This window comes from Pinus tabuliformis, chromosome 7, assembly GCF_031772625.1.
Source record: "Pinus tabuliformis cultivar Carrire ecotype Pingquan chromosome 7, CPIR1, whole genome shotgun sequence".
NCBI classification, from domain to species: domain Eukaryota; kingdom Viridiplantae; phylum Streptophyta; class Pinopsida; order Pinales; family Pinaceae; genus Pinus; species Pinus tabuliformis.
Window position 1 is genome coordinate 2,028,836,733 of NC_142293.1, and position 20,421 is coordinate 2,028,857,153.

The 20,421-nt window shown below is 41.6% G+C and overlaps 1 protein-coding gene across 2 annotated transcripts in view; it reads right to left on the reverse strand.

The window, feature by feature from the left end:
* LOC149256637 (asparagine--tRNA ligase, chloroplastic/mitochondrial-like) overlaps positions 1-18,865 on the reverse strand; it is a 346,887-nt gene extending 328,022 nt beyond the window's left edge. Inside the window, exon 1 of one of the 2 annotated variants that reach the window (XM_089460808.1) lies at positions 18,245-18,865. In XM_089460808.1, coding sequence (XP_089316934.1) covers positions 18,245-18,748 — 504 coding nt within the window. In that variant the 5' untranslated portion in view covers positions 18,749-18,865. The remainder of the gene's footprint in view (positions 1-18,244) is intronic. The other variant, XM_089460807.1, reaches the window with a different exon arrangement.
* Positions 18,866-20,421: the final 1,556 nt, after the last annotated feature.

Consider the following 20,421-nt stretch of genomic DNA (forward strand, 5'->3'; position numbering starts at 1 on the left):
AATCACGTACAATGTACACAAGATGTGAACGTGAAGCACCACTCCAAAAGTGATTATACAGATGAGTGACACAATGTCTCCTTAAAGAATAGAAAAACCTCTTCCAAATACCCCAAAGCATTCATATATCCAAATCATATATTTATGTCCCAATCATGACCTTGACCTTTCTATATGCCTATTCTCACTCATTGCATTTGTGGGCCCTTTAATAGGTCAGCCCCTATTTACGTATATGTTTACACCATTACATATACATTTAACCTCATATATGCCCCCATTGGGGTCTAATACCACATGTTATGTACCAAACCCTCAAAATAGCATTATAAACTAGAGTACACACAACACAAGATGTGAACATGGAGCACCACTCCAAAAGTGATAATAGAGATAAATTATACAGTAACTCCTTTAAGAATAGTCAATTGGGTTTAGCCTGGGTGGTTGGGAGGAATAGTTATTACCTTCCCTGCTGAGGTTCAAATCCCATAAAGTGTCATGTTAATCTCTTGGAAAGAGTAATCAATGTGGTGCACTTAAATGAGTATATAATGCGGTGTTGGCATGGTACCAACAACCTCACTAATACCTTCAAGCTGAGAGAGAAACAGATTTCTTTCCCTAGACAATCCGCAATGCCCAATTTTTTTCCTCTAGAAAACTCCTTTACGAATAAGAGAACGTCCTCTAAATAACCCAATAAATGGATATCTAGAAATCATATTTTCATGTCCCAATAATGACTATAATGAGCTTTGTATATACTATATATACATTCCCACTTATTGCATGTGTGGGCCTTTTATTAGGTTACCCCTTATTACATTACATTACCCCATTACATATACATTTAACCTCATACATGCCCCCACTGGGATTATATCAACTATTACATGGACTAGCATCCACCACCTTCCCATCAAAGTCAACTCTAAATACAAGCAATGAGATTCTTCAAACAAGTACACACACAAACCTCGAGACACTACTTTGTAAGTCGATCACAAAGAACAATCGAACACCCTTAGCATCACCCACCTTTCTTGCACTTCCTCTCAAGCTAAGCTTCTCAACCTTGTTCACATTAATACTTCCATGTTAGGTTAGATCAATCAAAGGATCCAATTTTTATCAAGATGTGTCATGTGCCCATTCTAGATGGACCTTTCTTGACCTTGACTTCATTTTTTGACACTACACCATGCCTCACACACAAAAAAACCTCCTCTCTCATCTACATAAAGCAATTTATCTAGCCCTGACTTCTAAGGAGCACTCTCCTCAAGGACAACAAGCTTCTTTGTCTACCACATGCCATGTTATAGGCAACAATGTCCATGCTTAGAACCCAAATGAAAACCAATTAATGCTTAAACACATCCACCCCCAAACCAAGGCATGTGATTTAACTAGAAATCAATCACGTTATAGATTAAATGCCCACACACACAGCGATCATCGTGATCACACTTCTCGTCATGTCTCATGGCCTCAAACCACTCTCGCAATAGAATCTAGGTCAACCTACCTCTAATTCCATGTTGGAATCCTACATAGAGAGATACAAATTGAACAACAAGCACAAACTAAACATCAATGGCTACCCTACAAACCCTTAACCAATTAAACTAGCATCGAAGATATATTTATAACTTTCTCAGTCTAGCCAAGTTACCCACTTCAAGCATTGTACAATGGACAAAAAAAGCCACTTAAATAGGCTTCCTTCACATGAATACCATGGATTAAAATTGTGTGCCACCATATACCACCTACGATAAAACCATCCTTGACCAAGTCAAGATTAACCCTCCCTTGACATTGTACATTTGTCTAAAAAGGTCTACAAATCACTCCTAAGCTACTTGTAAAATTGTGTATAACCAATAATGGTCACCAATTTGACAAGATGGTCTTGCTCTTATCATGGGCATTGAAATCTCATCATACACTTTGTTGAGCACAAAGTTCATATTATACATATATCAATGTTTATAATTGATATGACAATGTTCAATAACCCTAACAATGTACAAGCCTTTTAGTCCCCTCACCCTCAACCATTAGAACTAGAAGGATTTAACATCCTTTCTTTCGCACACACATCACAGATCTCCACTCTTTGGCCCTCTTACTATATCACTGCATTTCCACTATCTTATCTTTTTACTAGACTACTGGTTGCATCAAGGGTAGTAAGTTGCACCTACAACCCAATATGATAAAGAAGTTGTCAAGTTTACCACATGGGTAACTGTTAATTTTAGGCCACAATGGTATGTTCTATGCTTTAGAGCAATTTTACTTCAATTTCTTTAGAGCCCAATATCAATATTCAGTTTAGCAATCACATAACATGATAGTAAAATATAGATAGAACATAAACATAAACATAAATAGTAGAAGACAAGCCAAGACAAGAGGATAAAAGATGTGGCACCAGCCAGGGACAAACCCCAATGTGGGGAAACCCTTGATCAATTATTCTTATAGTCTTCAATAGTTCAACAGAGAGAGTTAGTACAATTTACAAATCTGATAATTTATAACAGCAGCAAAAGAGCCCTCACCAGAAAAGTCAACGTTGGTCAACGGGGCAGATTTGACCCTCAAAAAATTGGTCAACTTTAGTCAACTTCGGCCTCCAAACAGCAAGATGAATCAGTGCTCAAAATAGCCCGAAACTAGCCCAGTCAAAATATGGTCAAACAGTGAACCTGCAATCAACCCTAACTGCAGTCAACGCTGGTCAAAGTCAACGGATTGCCTCGATCTCTGTGCCCATAAATGCGACATGTTGGGACAGAATTTCTCCACCAAAAATCACAATCAAAGAGGTCAACGTTGTTGGTCAGTGCTTGGTCAAATTGTCCAAGAATTTCGGTCAACGCAGTCAACATTCAAAACAGAAAATTCATCCTTTCCTTCGCACGTGTGGAGAGAGATGCTGCCCAGAAATGTGAACTCAATCAATGAGGAGAGAGAGAGATGTGTGAAGATGAGTGTGTCCAAATGAGACCAAGGCATCATGTATTTATAGTCAAACGTTGAGGATAAATAGACATGATTGTTGGGCTTCTAAGCCTACATGAGTTTGTTGGCCGACCTTGACAATTTGTCCATAATCAAGATAAATTCATAACTTCATTTGTACATGTCGAAATCAGATGATCTCTAAATCAATTCTATACCTCTCGGAGAGAGGAAGCCAAGAGAAATATCAGTTGTCATAAATAAGATGACCCATGTGGAGTTTAGCCCTAGTTGCCAATTTTAACATTCCCTCTCAACTAGGGAGAACTCCATCTGCTAATCCATTTGCCAATTTGTACTATCTCTGCCATCAATGCACTGCTTTCCACTGCTCTACTCTACTCTGAAGAAGAAGTGATCAAGAATGAATCATACCATTCTCTATTGACCCGAAGTCAGTCCCAATCAAAAGAGAGTGTCTCATACCACTCTTACTAACCTGAAGTCAGTTCCAATCAAAAGAGAGTGTTTCATACCACTCTTACTGACCCGGAGTCAGTTCCCATTGATCCCAGATCAATATCGGTCATCCTAGCATAAGGAGTATGGTAGTACACAATGCGTCCATCGGTAGTACTATGGTCCCTATCCTCATTTCCCTACTCATTGGCCAGATGAGAGGTACTTCCCGTGAATCCCAGATTGCATGGGTAGGATGTCTCAGCAGGAGAAGGATGAACCACTCATCCTGCCTACATGTCGCCAAGGGGTATCACAAGGGAAGGATGAACCGCTCACCTTGTACACAACAAATCACTAGGGGAAGGTTGAACCACTCACCCTATGGTTGCTCACCGCTCCAAGAAGTACCCCAAGCCCCCGAAGCTCCTAGAGATCAATGTCCATCTCATACAGGACCCTCATAAGAGGGTCTCTCCACAACTCCAAGTCGTTCTTGGAAGGCCGAGAATTTGACCTTCCCCAAGGGCTTTGTTAGAATATCAGCGACCTGCTCATCAGTCCCAATGTGATGAAGCCTTATTGCTCCTCGTTGTACCATATCCCGGATAAAGTGGTACCTGATATCTATATGCTTGGAGCGATCATGAGACACGGGATTCTCTGATAATCAGATCCCACTCTGGTTGTCGCAAAATATCATGGTGGTATCCAACACATGTACAAACAACTCACTGAAGAGCTTCCTCAACCAGACAACTTCCCAGGAGGCCATACTAGCAGCCATGTATTCGGCCTCAGCGGTGCTCAAGGCATTCGATTTCTGCTTCTTGCTTATCCAGGATATCGAAGCAAAACCCAAAGAAAAACAGCATCCAGAAGTGCTCTTGCAATCCACCACACTACCAACCCAATCAGCGTCAGAATAACCATGCAGCCTCACATATCCAACAGTGTATCTCAGTCCATTAGTGATTGTGCCCCAAAGATATCTCAGAAGATTCTTGGAGGCAATCTAATGTATATGATGAGGCTCAACCCTGTATTGGCTCAATGTGTTAACTGCAAAACATATGTCCGGACGGGAGTTCACCAAGAACATTAGTGCTCCTATGAGTTGACGATACTCAAAAGCATTTCCCAATTTAGGTCCAGCAGCACTACCACATAACTTCTTAAAGTTAAGTTCCATCGGAGTAGTCACAGGCTTGCAGTCCACCATCCCAAATCTTTCCAATATCTTCACAACATATTTTCCTTAAGAGAGGAAAATTTCACCTGGCTTTTGCCAGACCTCCAAGCCTAGGAAGTAGTGCATCGGTCCTAGATCTTTCATCTCAAATTTAGAATCCAACTCCCTCTTACATTTGTGAATGAGAGGGTCTGCACCTGTCAGAAAGAGGTCGTCCACATAAAGTACCAGAATGAGAGGTTTATCATTTTCAACCTTAAAGTAAAGTTTCAGATCAGCTTCACTTCTAGTGAATCCCAGCTTCATCAAATAGTTATCGATCCTCTCAAACCAAGCCCGGCGTGCTTGCTTCAACCCATAGAGAGCTTTCTTCAACCTGCATACATGAGATTCTCGATCATGAACCTCAAACCCCTCGGGCTGTTCCACATAGACTTCCTCTTTGATTGAACCATGAAAGAAGGTGGTCTTGACATCCATTTTATGTAGATTCCATCCTTGCGAGGCAACAAGGGCTATGATCGAGAGGATGGTGGTGTATCGAGCAACAGGTGCAAATATCTCATTGTAATCTACACCTTTCTTTTGAGAGAAGCCTTGAGCAACAATGCGAGCCTTGAACTTTTCTGCACTTCCATCAGCTCCATGCTTGATTTTTAGAGCCACTTAGAGATGGCAATCGATTTGTCCTAGGGTCTAGGGATCACATCCCAGACATCATTCTTCATAATTGACTTGTATTCTTCATTCATAGCATCCTTCCATACTTGTTGCTTCACGGCTCCTTCGAATGATGAAGGCTCATTTTGAATGATAGTGCACATGGCAGTCAAATATCCTTGATACCTGTTTGGCGTCTTGCTTTCACGGAAAGTCCCCCTTGGTGCAATGTGCCTCTCAGCATCTTCGAGAGTCTCCCTAAGCCATGAGGGTCTCCTTTTGGACAAGGAGGGCTCGTGAGGAGGAGGATCAATAGGATCCATAGGTTCATCAACATCAAGCATCGTTTTGTCCTCTTTTTCACCCTGATTTCTGGTGTCAGCTTCTTTGTCCTTTCTTAGAATAGGAAGGTTGTTGATCTTCCTGAGGGCCATAGCTTCGTCAAAGGTGACATCATGACTTATCTTAACTTCCTTTTGACAAGCCACATAAATTCTATATCCCTTAGAATTTTCACTATAGCCCACAAAGATTCCTTTCTTCCAAGATGCACCCAATTTGCTTATTTTCTCTTTCGGCACATGAAAATATATAGGGCTTCCAAAAATTCTAAAATGAGAGACATCGAGTTTCTTACCAATGAACATTTCTTCAGGAGTCTTGGAATCCAATACTTGATGAGGGCATTGGTTTTGAACATACACGGCAATATTGGCAACTTCAGCCCATAGAAACTTCAGAAGGCCTTGATCATGAAGCATGGCACGAACAGCTTCTACAATCGAACGATTCTTCCTTTCAACCACACCATTCTGCTTGGGAGTGTATAGCATTGTAGTTTGCCTCTTAATGCCAGATTCTCTAAAATAATCTTGGAATTCATTGGATTCGTACTCGGCCCCATTATCAGTCCTCAATATCTTGATTTTCTTCTCGAATTGGTTTTCGATCAAGGCTTTGAAGTGTCGGAACCAGGTGAACACTTCATCCTTCTTCTTCAAGAAGTAGATCCAGGTCTTGCGAGAATAATCATCCACAAAGGTGAGATAATATAAGTATCCTCCCAAGGAGTTTACAGACATCATACCATATATGTCGAAGTGGATCAATTGCAATATGTTTGTGGTCTTACTATCACTTGAGGGGAATGGTCCCCTTGTAAGTTTTCCTTCAGCACATCCCGGACATACACCTTCATGCTCTACTTTGAACTCGGGCATACCTATCACCATCTGTCTCACATCGAGTAGGGCCTTATAATGAAGATGGGCAAACCTCCGGTGCCATAGTTCAGATTGTAGAGATGTGTCGCAAGACATGGCTCCCAATGGACTTGCTCCAACTTTATATAAAGTGTCAACCCTAAACCCAAGAGTAAAAGCATCTTTAAAATTTCTTTGCAAAACATGTACCTTTCCATCAATAAACGCCACCTTGAATCCTTTATATTCCATTATTGAAATGGACACCAAGTTCTTCTTGAGATCGGGTACATATAGTACTTCTTGCAAATGAATAGTGTTACCTTGATTCAATTGAAGGGTAACATTCCCTACTCCCTTCACAGGATAGGTGGCATCGTCTCCAAGGATGATCTCCAAGTTTGTCTCCTTTTCTATCAGATTAGAGAGGGCTTCCTTGTATCCGGTGAAGTGCCTTGAGGCACCACTATCAATCAGCGAATTTCCCAAAGTTTCTGGAGGAGAGGCTGTGGAGAGGGCCAATATAAGATAGTACTCTTTTTGCTTATTGTTAACAATATTTGATTCTTCATACCTGGAGTTCCTTGATTTCTTGGAGGGTCGACCATTTCCTTGATGTCCCGCATTCCTTTTTCCTTTGCCATTGGACCTGCCATTCCTTTGATCGTTGTTGTTGTTGTTGAAGTTGCCCCTGGAGTTGTTATGATAGTCATCATCTCAAGGTGTATCCCTTGTATTAGGACACTCCCTTGCATAGTGGCCAAACTTATTGCAAACAAAGCACATGCCCTTCTTTCCTCCCTTAGATCCAGGGTTTCCATGGAAATGACCTTTAAACCCTGCATTATTCCTCCTTTTGGCATGAGCGGAGAATGCAGTGGGGTTGCTTCTATTAGAAGGCATTTCTTGCTCCACCATTCTTGTTTCTTCTTGAATCTTGACATCAATTCTTCAAACCCTGGAATCCGATCATTGTTGAGTATAGTGGTTCTAAACACATACCACTCAGCTGGGAGTCCTCCAAGGATGGTGAGAGTAAGTTCCCTGTTAGGAATGACTTCTCCAATCGAGAGTAGATCATTCTTGATCTCAGTAATCCTCAAGAAATAGGATTGAATGTCCTTGTCCTTGCCCTTCTTAATATTCTTCAACTTATTCTTGAGAAATAGAATTTGATTAGCATTACTAACCTTGAACATGCCGACCAACCTGTCGTATATCTCCTTGGAGGTCTTCAATTCAATAATATAGGCCACCAAATGCTTGTCAATGGAATCCCTGATAATCTTCTTCACTTTAATTTTAGCCTTATTGTACTTGGTCTTCGCAGCAGCCGGTGCATTTGAAGGAGGCTCAGGGATTTTACCATGCACATAATCCATCACTTCCTTCTCTTCCAAGGTCAAATCAAGAGATATCTTCCATCCATGATAGTCAGATTTATCATGGAGCTTGTATTCAGCGAGGAAGTAGGATGAGGAACCCATTGAGTCTTTTTTCCTTGTCCAACTATCTTTGGTGATTGATCTTTCACTCTTGCTTGGACTTTGTCTTCACCTCAACTCTGATACCATGTTAATTTTAGGCAAGAATGGTATGTTCTATATGCTTTAGAGCAATTTTACTTCAATTTCTTTAGAACCCAATATCCATATCTAGTTTAACAATCACATCAACATGATAGTAAAATGTAGATAGAACATAAACATAAATAGTAGAAGACAAGCCAAGACAAGAGGACACAAGATGTGGCACCAGCCAGGGACAAACCCCAATGTGGGGAAACCCTTGATCAATTCTTCTTATAGTCTTCAATACTTCAGCAGAGAGAGTTAATACAATTTACAAATATGATAATTTATAACAGCAGCAAAAGAGACCTGACCAGAAAAGTCAACGTTGGTCAATAGGGCAGATTTGACCCTCAACAAATTGGTCAACTTCAATCAACTTAGGCCTCCAAACAACAAGATGAATCAGCCCGAAATCAGCGCAGGCAAAATCTATTCAAATAGTGAACCTGCGGTCAGCCCTAACTGCACTCAACGCTGGTCAAAGTCAACGAATTGCCTCGATTTTTGTGCCCAAAAATGCGCCCTGTTGGGATAGAATTTCTCCACCAAAAATCCCAGTCAAAGAGGTCAACGCTTGGTCAAACTGTCCCAAAATTTCGATCAATGTCCAAAACAGAAAATTCGTCCGCCTTTCCTTCGCATGTGTGGAGAGAGATGTTGCCCAGAAATGTGTACCCAATCAATGAGAAGAGAGAGAAATGTGTCAAGATGAGTGTGTCCAAATGAGGCTAAAGCATCATGTATTTATAGTTAAACGTTGTGGATGAATAGACATGATTGTTGGGCTTCTGACCCTACATGAATTTGTTGGCCGACCTTGACAATTTGTCTATAATCAAAATAAATTCATAACTTCATTTGTACATGTCGGAATCAGATGATCTCTAGATCAATCCTATACCTCTCAAAGAGAGGAATTCAAGAAAAATATGAGTTGTCATAAATAAGATGACCCATGTGGAGTTTGGCCCTAGTTGCCAATTTTAACAGTAACACTTCATGTCGGCTTTAAAAAATATATAATAAAGTCAATATTAATATTATATCTTAGTCAAAAATAGAAACAAACAACAATAAAATTATCTCTATACATATGAAAGAGAGAGATTTGAAGCCCTGAGGGTTAACAACTTGGCTCAATTGGTTGAGTTCCCATTGCTAAAGTACCTTGCCATTGGGAGGTCACTGGGTCAATTCTCCTCGACACCCTCGGAGTTAGGCTCTACTAGTTTGGCCAAGGGGGTGTGATCCATTCAGGTTCATCTACCAAAATTTTTCTCGAAAATAAAAAATTAAAATAAGTAAAAGAGGGAGAGAAAGATTTGATATGTAAACCTGATTTAAAAATTTCTATAAAGATGTTAGAAATCCACACACCCCGGGCCTGGTATATGCCTTAGCTAGGAAACATAAACACACTGAAGATGCCTAGCTTTAAAACAATTTGCACGGCGGAAATATAACAGCAATTAGAACAATGATAGTACACAAGAATTAATGTCCAAAACTTGTTCTTTATTAGTCCTTTAATAAAAATCCCACAGGGCTCTCGTACTAGGGATCATGGCCCTTTAGAATTCACAATACAATGCCAAGATACAAGCCAATCCTTTGACCAATAACCCAGGGCCGAGGCCTTATCCCTTTGACTCTCATCTACCCAAAAAATATAATAAGTATACAACTGTACTTTTTGTTGCTATCCTTGGTAAGCGGTCCTTCTACAGTCCTTTGTACAGTTGTCAACAATAGCACTACTGCAACCCTTTCCTTAGGCCATTACTGTTAATTTTAGGTATGTTATATTTTATTTCAATTTTCACAGTTAGCTCAATATCTTTTCCAGATTAGCAATCACATCAGCATTAAAGTAAATTGCAGATTGAACATAAACGTAGATCGCAGAAGAAAAGCCAAGACAAGAGGACACAAGATGTAGCACTAGCCAAGGACAAACCCCTATGTGGGGAAACCCTTGATCAATTCTTCTTATATGTTCTTCAATAGTTCAGCAAAGAGAGAGAGAGATAGTACATTTACAACAGAAGTCAACACTTTGACTTATCTAAATAAGAACATAGATCATATCTAAGAAGATAATACATGAGATGGCTGAACTCAGTTGAAGACAAGTTGCTTCAACTGATTCTCCAAGGTGATTCCTTCACATATCATTGTGTTGCATCTCGTCATCATGTTGCACCTCACCCTGTTGCACCATGTTGCACCCATCATCACTATGTTGGACCTCATAACCATGTTGCACACATCATATTGTTGCACCTTATGCTACCACTATTGTCCCATGTGCCATTGTTGCACCATGCTAACACAATTGTTCCATGTGCCATTGTTGCACCATGCTAGCCACTGTTGTCCCATTTGCTTGCTCCACCAAGCATCATAGCCTTATTGTCCCATTTGCTTGCTCCACCAAGCATCATAGCCTTGTTGTCCCATTTGTATTGTTGTTGTCCCATCACAGCTTGTTATCCCAATTGTGCCATCATTGCACTATGCCATTGCTGCTAGCATTGTTGTCCCACTATTGTTGCTATTCCATGTTTGCCATACTGTTGTCCATGGGCAGAGTTCTGGTCACTGGTTAGGGCATCCTCCTGTAACCTACAGCAGCCCAATGATCATGCCAAAACCCACCTTAAATTATGCGGCCTTCCTTTCTTTGCAAGGTAAGTGACCTCGTTGTTTGAGGAGGCACCTACAGCTCCATGTGTAGGGTTGTTTGACCCCCAAAACAACACTCACAGGCCTGCGGCTTAAGATCCCTTACTCGGCCTATCTCAGGGAGGATTCTCCTTGTTTTTCTAGCCCAAAACAGCCTTCTATGAGGGCGGCCTTCACACAAACCTTGTTGTCTCTTCAAACAATCCTCAAGGAGCAAATCCGAGCTCCTTTCCTTTGCGGCCAGCATCAAGGTAACCTTATTGTCCCCTTTCCTTTGATGAAGTAGTCTCGGTATTGTGGCCTTCTAGCCCAACGCCTCAGCGCTCCTAACAGCAGCTCTGTCATCCTAAAAATGACCCTGAAACAGTCCTTTAACATGTTGTTCCTGCCTCCATATGTTGTGGCTAGGGCATGTCATAACCCTCCTTGACTGCAGCTAGGTAGCTACGTCTAGGGCTGGTTATAACCCTCCTTCTTGACTGCGTCCTCTAGGTTACTAGGGTTGTGCTAGGACTGTGTCTAGGCCCTGTTTAGGACAACGTCTAGGGCTTGTGTAGGACAGCGTTAGGGCTGCTTTAGGACTGTGGCTAGGGCTTGTTAAGGCCTCCTCCATAGCTGCGTTAAACTTCTTCCATGAGCTCCTTTAGGTCAACGTAGATCCCTTCCATAGCTTTGTTGGCCTGTCTTCTTTGTTGCGGCTAGGGCAACCTCCTTTCCTCCAACGTCTAGGGCTTCTTCCTCCTAGATTTCTCTCACACTAAAACCCAAGACAAGTGGAGAGAAATCAAGTGAGAAGTGTGTGTGAAATGACTCTCAAGTCATCTCCTTTTATACTAAAACATTGAGCACATGTGGGGGTTATTTGGTCGCTGGCCGACCTTGACGAATTGTCTTATAACACAAATAAATTCATAACTCCATGAATACTTATCGGAATCGGATGATCTTTAGATCAATCCTACACCTCTCGATGAGAGGGATCCAAGAAAAATATCAGCTGCCATAAATAAGATGACCCACATGGAGTTTGGCCCTAGTTGCCAATTTTAACACTCCCTCTCAACTAGGGAGAACTCCATCCGCTGATCCATCTGCCGGGCTATACTATCTCTACCATCAATGCCCTGCACTACTCTGCTCTGCTGAACCATGAAGAAGAAGAATTGATCGAGAATGTCTCATACCATTCTCTACTGACCCGAAGTCAGTTCCATATGAAGAGAGTGTGTCATACCACTCTTACTGATCCCAGATCAATTCCAAGAGAGTGAGTCATATCACTCTTACTGACCCGAAGTCAGTTTCATTGATCCCAGATCAATATCACAAGAGAGTGTCTCAAACCACTCATATTGATCCCAGAACAGTTTCATTGATCCCAGATCAATGGAGATCATCCTAGCATAGGGAGTATTGTAGATACAACGATGCGTCCATCGACAGTACTACAATGGTCCCGACTCCCTAACCCCATTTCCCAACTCATTAGCCAGATGAGAGGTACTTCCCATGAGTCCTAGACTGCATGGGTAGGATGTCTCGACAGGAAAACCACTCATCTTGTCCCTAAGTCGCCACGGGGTATCACAGGGGAAGGCTGAACCATTCACCCTGTACACAATGCACCATTAGGGGAGGGTGAGTTGCCCTATGGTCGCTTGTTGCTCCAAGAAGTACCCCAAGCCCCACCGGAGCTCCTAGAGCTCAATGCATGCATCATGCAAGACCCTCATAAGAGGGTCTCTCAACAACTCCAAGTCGTTCAGGAAAGTCACAAATTTGACCTTTCCCCAGGGCTTCGACAGAATGTCTACGACCTGTACATCAGTCTCAATGCGATGGAGCCTCCTCGCTCATCGATGTACCATATCCCAGATAAGGTAGTATTTGATGTCTATATGCTGGAGAAATCATAGAATACGAGATTCCTCAACAATCAAATCCCCCCTGGTTGACACAGAAGATCACGGTGGTATCCATCATGTGTACAAACAACTCACTAAAGAGCTTCTGCAACCAGGCAGCTTCACACGAGGTCATACTCGTAGCTATGTATTCGGTCTCAGTGGTGCTCAAAGCAATCGTCTTATGCTTCCTGCTCATCCAGGATATCGAGCAGAACCCAAAGAGAATCAGCACTCATAAGTGCTCTTGAGATCCTCCACACTACCTGCTCTGTCAACATATGAATAATCATGCAGCTTCACATTTCCGGCAATGTATCTCAATCCATGAGATATTGTGCCCCGAAGATATCTCAGAAGATTCTTGGCACCAATCCAGTGAGGCTCAACCAAATATGAGCCCAACATGCTAACTGCAAAACATATATCCGGACGGAAGTTCACCAAGAACATCAAAGCGAATGAGTTTATGAAACTCAGAGGCATTTCCCAAATCTGGTCCGACATCACTACCACATAACTTCTGAAAGTTAAGCTCCATCGAGGTAGTCACGGGCTTGCAATTCACCATTCCAAATCCAGAATCCAACTCCCTCTTACTTTTGCAAATGAGAGGGTCTACACCTATCAAAAAGAGGTCGTCCTCATAAGGTGCCAGTATGAGAGGTCTATCATCCACAACCTTCAAGCAATGGTTTGGATCGGCTTCACTCCTAGTGAATCTCAGCTTCATCAGATAGCGACCAATCCTCTCAAACTAAACCCGGGGTGTTTTGCCTCAAGCCATAAAGGGCTTTCTTCCACCTGCATACATGAGATTCTCGATCATGAATCTCAAACCCCTCGGGTTGTTCCAAACCTATGGACCTGCTACATGAGGGGAATGGTCCCCTTGTAGGATTTTCCTTCGGTACATCTCGGACATGTACCTTCATGCTCTTCTTGAATTCAGGCATCCCTGACACTATCTGACTCACATCGGGTAGGGCCCCACAATAAGCAGACCTCCGGTGCTATAGATGAGATGTGTCAACTGACATGGTCCCCAATGGACCATCCTGCAACTTGATACAAATTGCCAACCCTGAACCCATGAGTAAAAGCATCTTTGAAAATTCTATTTTCAAACACGTACCTTTCCATCGATGAATGCCACCCTGAAACCTTTGACTTCCATTGTCGAAATGGACACCAGGTTCTTCTTGCGATCAGGTACATAAAAGATATTCTTGTAAATGAATCGAGTTACCCTCATCCAACCTCATCCAATTGAGGGTAACATTCCCTACACCCTTTCTGGGATAGGTGGCATCAATTCCAAGTATAATCCCACGATTGTTTCCATCTCTACCAAATTAGAGAGAGCACCCTTCTATCCGATGAAGTGCCTTGAAGCACTACAATCAATAAGCCAGATTCCCAAAGAGTCTAAAGGAGAGGGCCAATACAAGACAACACTTCTTTATCTTATCAGAAACAACATTTGATTCTTCATACTTGGGGTTCCTTCCTTTCTTGAAGAGTCGATCATTTCCTTGATGACCTACATTACCTGTCATTCCTCTGATCATTGAAGATGTCCCTGTAATGATTGTTATCATCATCAAGTGATGTGTCCCTACCATTCGGACACTCCTTTGCATAATGGTTGAACTTGTTACAAACAAGGCATTTGCCTTTCCTTCCACCCTTAGATCCGAACTTCCCATTGAAGTGATCTTTAGGTAGGCCATCAGAAGCTTCCACTGCACCATTCTGATAATATTCTCTGCTTCAATTTCACCCTCGGTGAATTTGAAGAGGGATAAGGAATCCATTGATCCTTTTGTCCTTTCCCAACTGTCTTCGGTGATTTCTCTTTTACTCTTGCTTGGGGTTTGTCTCCACCTCAGCTCTGATACCATGTTAATTTTAGGTATGTTCTATGCTTAGAGCAATTTATTTCAAATTTCATAGTTAGCTCAATATCTTTTCCAGATTAGCAATCACATCAGCATTAAAGTAAATTGCAGATAGAACATAAACATAGATCGCAAAAGATAAGCCAAGACATGAGGACACAAGATGTGGCACTAGCCAACGACAAACCCCAATGTGGGGAAACCCTTGATCAATTCTCCTTATATGTTCTTCAATAGTTCAGCAGAGAGAGCAAGAGAGATAGTACATTTACAACAGAAGTCAACACTTTGACTTATCTAAATAAGCGCATAGATCATACAAGAGATGATACATGAGATGGTTGAACTCAGTTGAACACATGTTGCTTCAACTGATTCTCCAAGGTGACTCCTTCACCTATCATTGTGTCGCATCTCGTCATCATGCTGCACCTGATCGTGCTGCACCATGCTGCACCCATCATCACTATGTTGGAACTCATGACCATGTTGCACACATCATACTGTTGAACCTTATGCTGCCACTGTTATCCCATGCGCCATTGTTGCACCATGCTACCACAGTTGTTCCATGTGCCATTGTTGCACCATGCTAGCCACTGCTGTCCCATTTGCTTGCTCCATCACGCATCATAGCTTTGTTGTCCCATTTGTATTGTTGTTGTCCCATCACAGCTTGTTATCCCAATTGTGCCATCATTGCACTATGCCATTGTTGCTAGCACTGTTGTCCCACTGTTGTTGCTATTCCATGTTTGCCATACTGTTGTGCATGGGCAGAGTTCTGGTCACGGGTTAGGGCATCCTCTTGTATCCTACAGCAGCCCAATGATCATGCCAAAACCCACCTTAAATTATGCGGCCTTTCTTTCTTTGTAAGATAAGTGACCTCGTTGTTTGAGGAGGGACCTACAACTCCATGTGTAGGGTTGTTGACCCACAAAACAAAACTCACAGGCCTGCGGCTTAAGATCCCTTACTCAGCCTATCTCAGGGAGGATTCTCCTTGCTTTTCTAGCCCAGAACAGCCTTCTATGAGGGCGGCCTACACACAGACCTTGCTGCCTCTTCAAACAGTCCTCAAGGAGCAAATCCGAGCTCCTTTCCTTTGCGGCCAACATCAAGGTAACTTCGCTATGCCATCAGTCACAAAGGTGACCTTATCGTCCCCTCTCCTTTGCTGAAGTAGTCTCGGTATTGCGGCCTTCTAGCCCAGCTTCTCGGCCCTCCTAACAGCAACTCTGTCATCCTAAAAATGACCCTAAAACAGTCCTCCTTTAACACGTTTCTGCCTCCATATGCTGCAGCTAGGGCATGGCATAACCCTCCTTGACTGCAGCTAGGTAGTTGCATCTAGGGCTGGTTATAACCCTCCTTCTTGACTGCGTCCTCTAGGTTACTAGGGTTGTGCTAGGACTGCGTCTAGGGCTTGTTTAGGACAGTGTCTAGGGCTTGTTTTGGACAGCGTTAGGGCTACTTTAGGATTGCGGCTAGGGCTTGTTAAGGCCTCCTCCATAGCTGCGTTAAACTTCTTCCATGAGCTCCTTTAGGTCAACGTAGATCCCTTCCATAGCTTCACTGGCCTGTCTTCTTTGTTGCGGCTAGGGCAGCCTCCTTTCCTCCAACGTCTAGGGCTTCTTCCTCCTAGATTTCTCTCACACTAAAACCCAAGACAAGTGGAGAGAAATCAAGAGAGAAGTGTGTGAAATGACTCTCAAGTCATCTCCTTTTATACTAAAACGTTGAGCACATGTGGGGGTTATTTGGTTGCTGGCCGACCTTGACGAATTGTCTTATAACACAAATAAATTCATAACTCCATGAATACTTATCGGAATCGGATGATCTTTAGATCAATCTTACACCTCTCAATGAGAGGGATCCAAGAAAAATATCAACTACCATAAATAAGATGACCCACATGGAGTTTTCCTTTGACCAATAACCCAAGGCCAAGGCCTTATCCCTTTGACTCTCATCTGCCCAAAAAATACAATAAGTATACAACTGTACTTGTTGTTGCTATCCTTGGTAATCGGTCCTTCTACAGTCCTTTGTTACAGTTGTCAACAATAATACTACTGCAACCCTTTCCTTTAGGCCATTATCAATCCTTCTGCAATCTCTATTACACAACCCTACTCCTTGCTTTCCATAGCCAACAGCATATTGCTTGCACAAGGCCTACTCACCCTCGACCTGTCCCATAGCCTTCAACCTTCCTGTCCACACCAGGCCCCTCTTTTATGTCTATAGCAGGCCCGGCAGCCTACTGCCCTGCAGGTAGACTCCTTAACTTAGCCTCCTTCGCTCACAGAACTCCTTGTTGTGACTTATAGCCTTTACTCAGCCTCTCTCTAGCTTGTTGCGGCTCTTTTAGAGCTATTTTTTGCCTTACACAAGTGTGTGCCTTTCCAACCCTCATGACCTAGCCTATCCTTTGGCTACTTATAGTTGTCCATAGGTCACTTAGGGAACCCGTTGGTCCATTAAGGTGTTGCCAACTCAACCTTATCATTAAATTAGCATATTAAATTGCTTCCTTGGGTTCCAAGCCTACCCACTTTGGGTGCCTCACCCACAAACTTGTCTTTCTGTGGGTTTTCTCCTCACAAGCCTAGCACCAAGGGCTTGTGGGAGTACCTCCCAAGGCTACCTAATTTCAACAAAAGAGATACAAAAAGAGAGATTTTCAATTGGGTCTAGCCTTTGTGGTTATGGGATGAAATGTTATCCTCCCCACCCAAGCTCTATTCCTATAAGTGGCATGTTGATCTCATAATGAGTATATTATTGTAAGTTTTAACAACATTGAGCCCTATTGTTGACCTAGACTTGTGCCCGAAAGAATGTAGAGTTTACCTTAGGCACCATCCTCAAAATGAGGGGAAGAACCCAGATTTTTCCCTAGGCATTGTAACCTAGAAAAAAATAATATATATATATATAGGGAGAGAGAGATATACACATAAATTTAAAAACTATAACTATGATATTTACATAAAAATATTGTTGCACCTCTCTCTTCATATATGTCTATATCCATCTTAACTAAAGGAAAAAGATTTACACTTCGAGAGGTTTGATCCCTCTCGATGCTTGATAGATTCAGAGATACGATGGATGTATGCTGATTTAAAGCTCTTACCTAGAGACTTATTAGTTCCAGTTTTTTCTTCTTCTTTTTTCTCTTTTAGAATGGATCTTGGAGTTGCTTTCACACTCCCACATTGTATTTACTCTCTCGGTGTATCGGTGTATCTGTTAGCGCCATAACCATTGACCTGCTTTTGTGGTAATTTGCAGCACATTAATGAAATTATAGTTTTTTATTTATCTGGAGCCAAAGTGGGGGAGGGGATCCATCAGCACTTCATGTCTATATGTTTAAATGCATGTAATGGTACATTAAATTTAGACAGTGCATTGGGTGCATTGAATATGGACACTAACACAGACCCATATATGCCTGCATTTAAAACAGTGCATCAGCTGCCTTGAATATAACCACTAACACAAACCCATCTATGTCCGAATTTAAAACATTGCATTGGCTGTACTGAATATAACCACCAACACAGACCCAACTATGTCCGAATTTGATATGCACGTGAAGCTTGCATTGTTTGAGGTTTTTGTGTAGTTGATTATTGGAGTTTTCATTAGGCATGAAAACAGAGAATAAGAGTACCTCTATGAATGTAACGGACTTCTGAGCTCTACATGTTCGAACCCATCCTCGTACAGAGAAGCTCTGCCCAACGCGGTCCAACCCTTGGTCTGGCCCGCCCTTAATGTCGGCAATACGAAGCCTTCTCTTGAATTTTCCCACAGTTCCCGACGACGCCGGTGACCACCCGCATTGCTGCTCTTCAGAAACCTGGACACTGCCATCGGCCCGGGCACAGGCTCTTCTGCGACAAATAAATGTGGGATTCAATCCCTTGTGCTCGATGCCAGAAGCACCACGCAGGGAGAAAGCGCTGGAAAAGTGTGCTAATTTTAGTGACGCAGGGGAGCTCGCATGCAAGGGGCGACGGTGCAAAAAATGGAGATGGGCAATGGTTCCATAAAAGGAGACGGTGTTAAATTTAGAGGCGCCGAGGCGTGAAGAAGAGGAAGCTGCTGCGAGGCAAATGGTGGAGGTGAAGCCTGCCATTGCCATTGTCATTCCCATCCCCCTTACGATTACCATGCGCTACTCACCTGCCTCTTGTCCGCAACCCCTTATCTTGTTTGGTTGTTACAACTCTCGTAGCAACCCATCTATGATTCATATCATGCCTGGCCTCCGTCCTTGCATATCATAAAACATTAATGTAATCCCATTTGTATTTTCTTCATCTTTACAATATTTACATTGTCACCGGTGGCATGCCTCTCGAGTTGTAGATTTGTTTGGGGAAGCGCTATGATTTGAATTGTTATGAGGTTAACAGTACTATTATTATCTTTATTAGGGTTTAAGTCTGGTTTATTTAATTCTACATTATGTACTTATGTTGTCTTAGAATATGTAATTGAACGTGAGGCATGGATTTGCTTGTTTAATATAAAGATTTTAACGTTATTGGTATGTTTTTTCAACATTAAAATATTTTAACGATATATAAGTTTTTTTTTAAATGGATAAAGTAAGTATAAAATTAATTTTTTTTGAATAAATAAGTATATAAAAAATGAAGATTAATAGTAAATGTTAATTTAATTAATTCATAAATTTTAAACATAATAGTGGCTTCCTAAGCCTAGGAAAGTAAGTAATTAATTTAGTGAGTGTTATCACCTTTAGTTTAATTTAACTCTTTTTATGACATGTTATGTATAAATTTTTAGACTAATCAACCAACATGGCTCAAGCAAAGAAATAATGGCTTATCAAGTTGGTGAAAGTGAGTAGTTAATGTAGCTCCATTGAGATTCAAGTAGTACCTCGCATGCTCATGCATGTGCTTGTGTTTGTGGATGCACATAACTCGAAGAACAACAATGATAAACTACACAGATAATCAACAATGGCTTGTCAAGTAGGTGACAAAATGTATTTAATATAACCCCTGTCAAGGTTCAATTCCTATCAAGTGACATGCTTATGCATGTGCATGCACTTGTGGATGCATAATAGCACATGCAACAACGACTGGGGTTAAGTGCAAGTCCTAAGCAACTTTGATGGAATAGATACCCCCTACTCACAACATCTAAGCCACAGGCAACCAAATTGAATGGTGTTAATGGTTCCCTTGGAGTGTTAAATCCAAGCATGTTAACCTCATCGTGATAAGAGGAAACTAGTTCAAGTAAATAAAAATAAACTAGACAACTATGTTTGCATTGCACGACAACTTATCTTTATCTTGAGGTTGTGGGCCATCCATCCATCATAGACTCTATGTTGGTAACAATGGCCTCCCACAAATTGATCTAGAAATTGTTATGGATATTCCACTAGACAATTTGTTCCAACAAGTCTAATTAAAATAGATTGAAATCTGAAATCTATACTATGTGGGTTAATTTTCCTTATATTTATGGATTTATTAATTTTATTATTTTTTTTGCTTTGTAAGCAATAGATAAATTGCAGAAAATAGAGAAAAATGAAATACAAACACACACTAAACACCATGAACACCAAGATAAGATTTGGGAAACCCTTTCGAAGAAAGCCTCACTGGTAGGTGAGGTTTCTATACTCTTTTTTGTTTATAATGAAATTGATGCAGATACGAAGGAGGAGGCACTTTTTATGGAGTTGCCTGAGACTTGTGGCATTGGGCTACTGCAAATTAGAAACCCCCTCTATTATGCTCTCCCTCTATCCACACTTAGCTACTCTACTCTAGTATGGAACAAAATGCAAGAAAA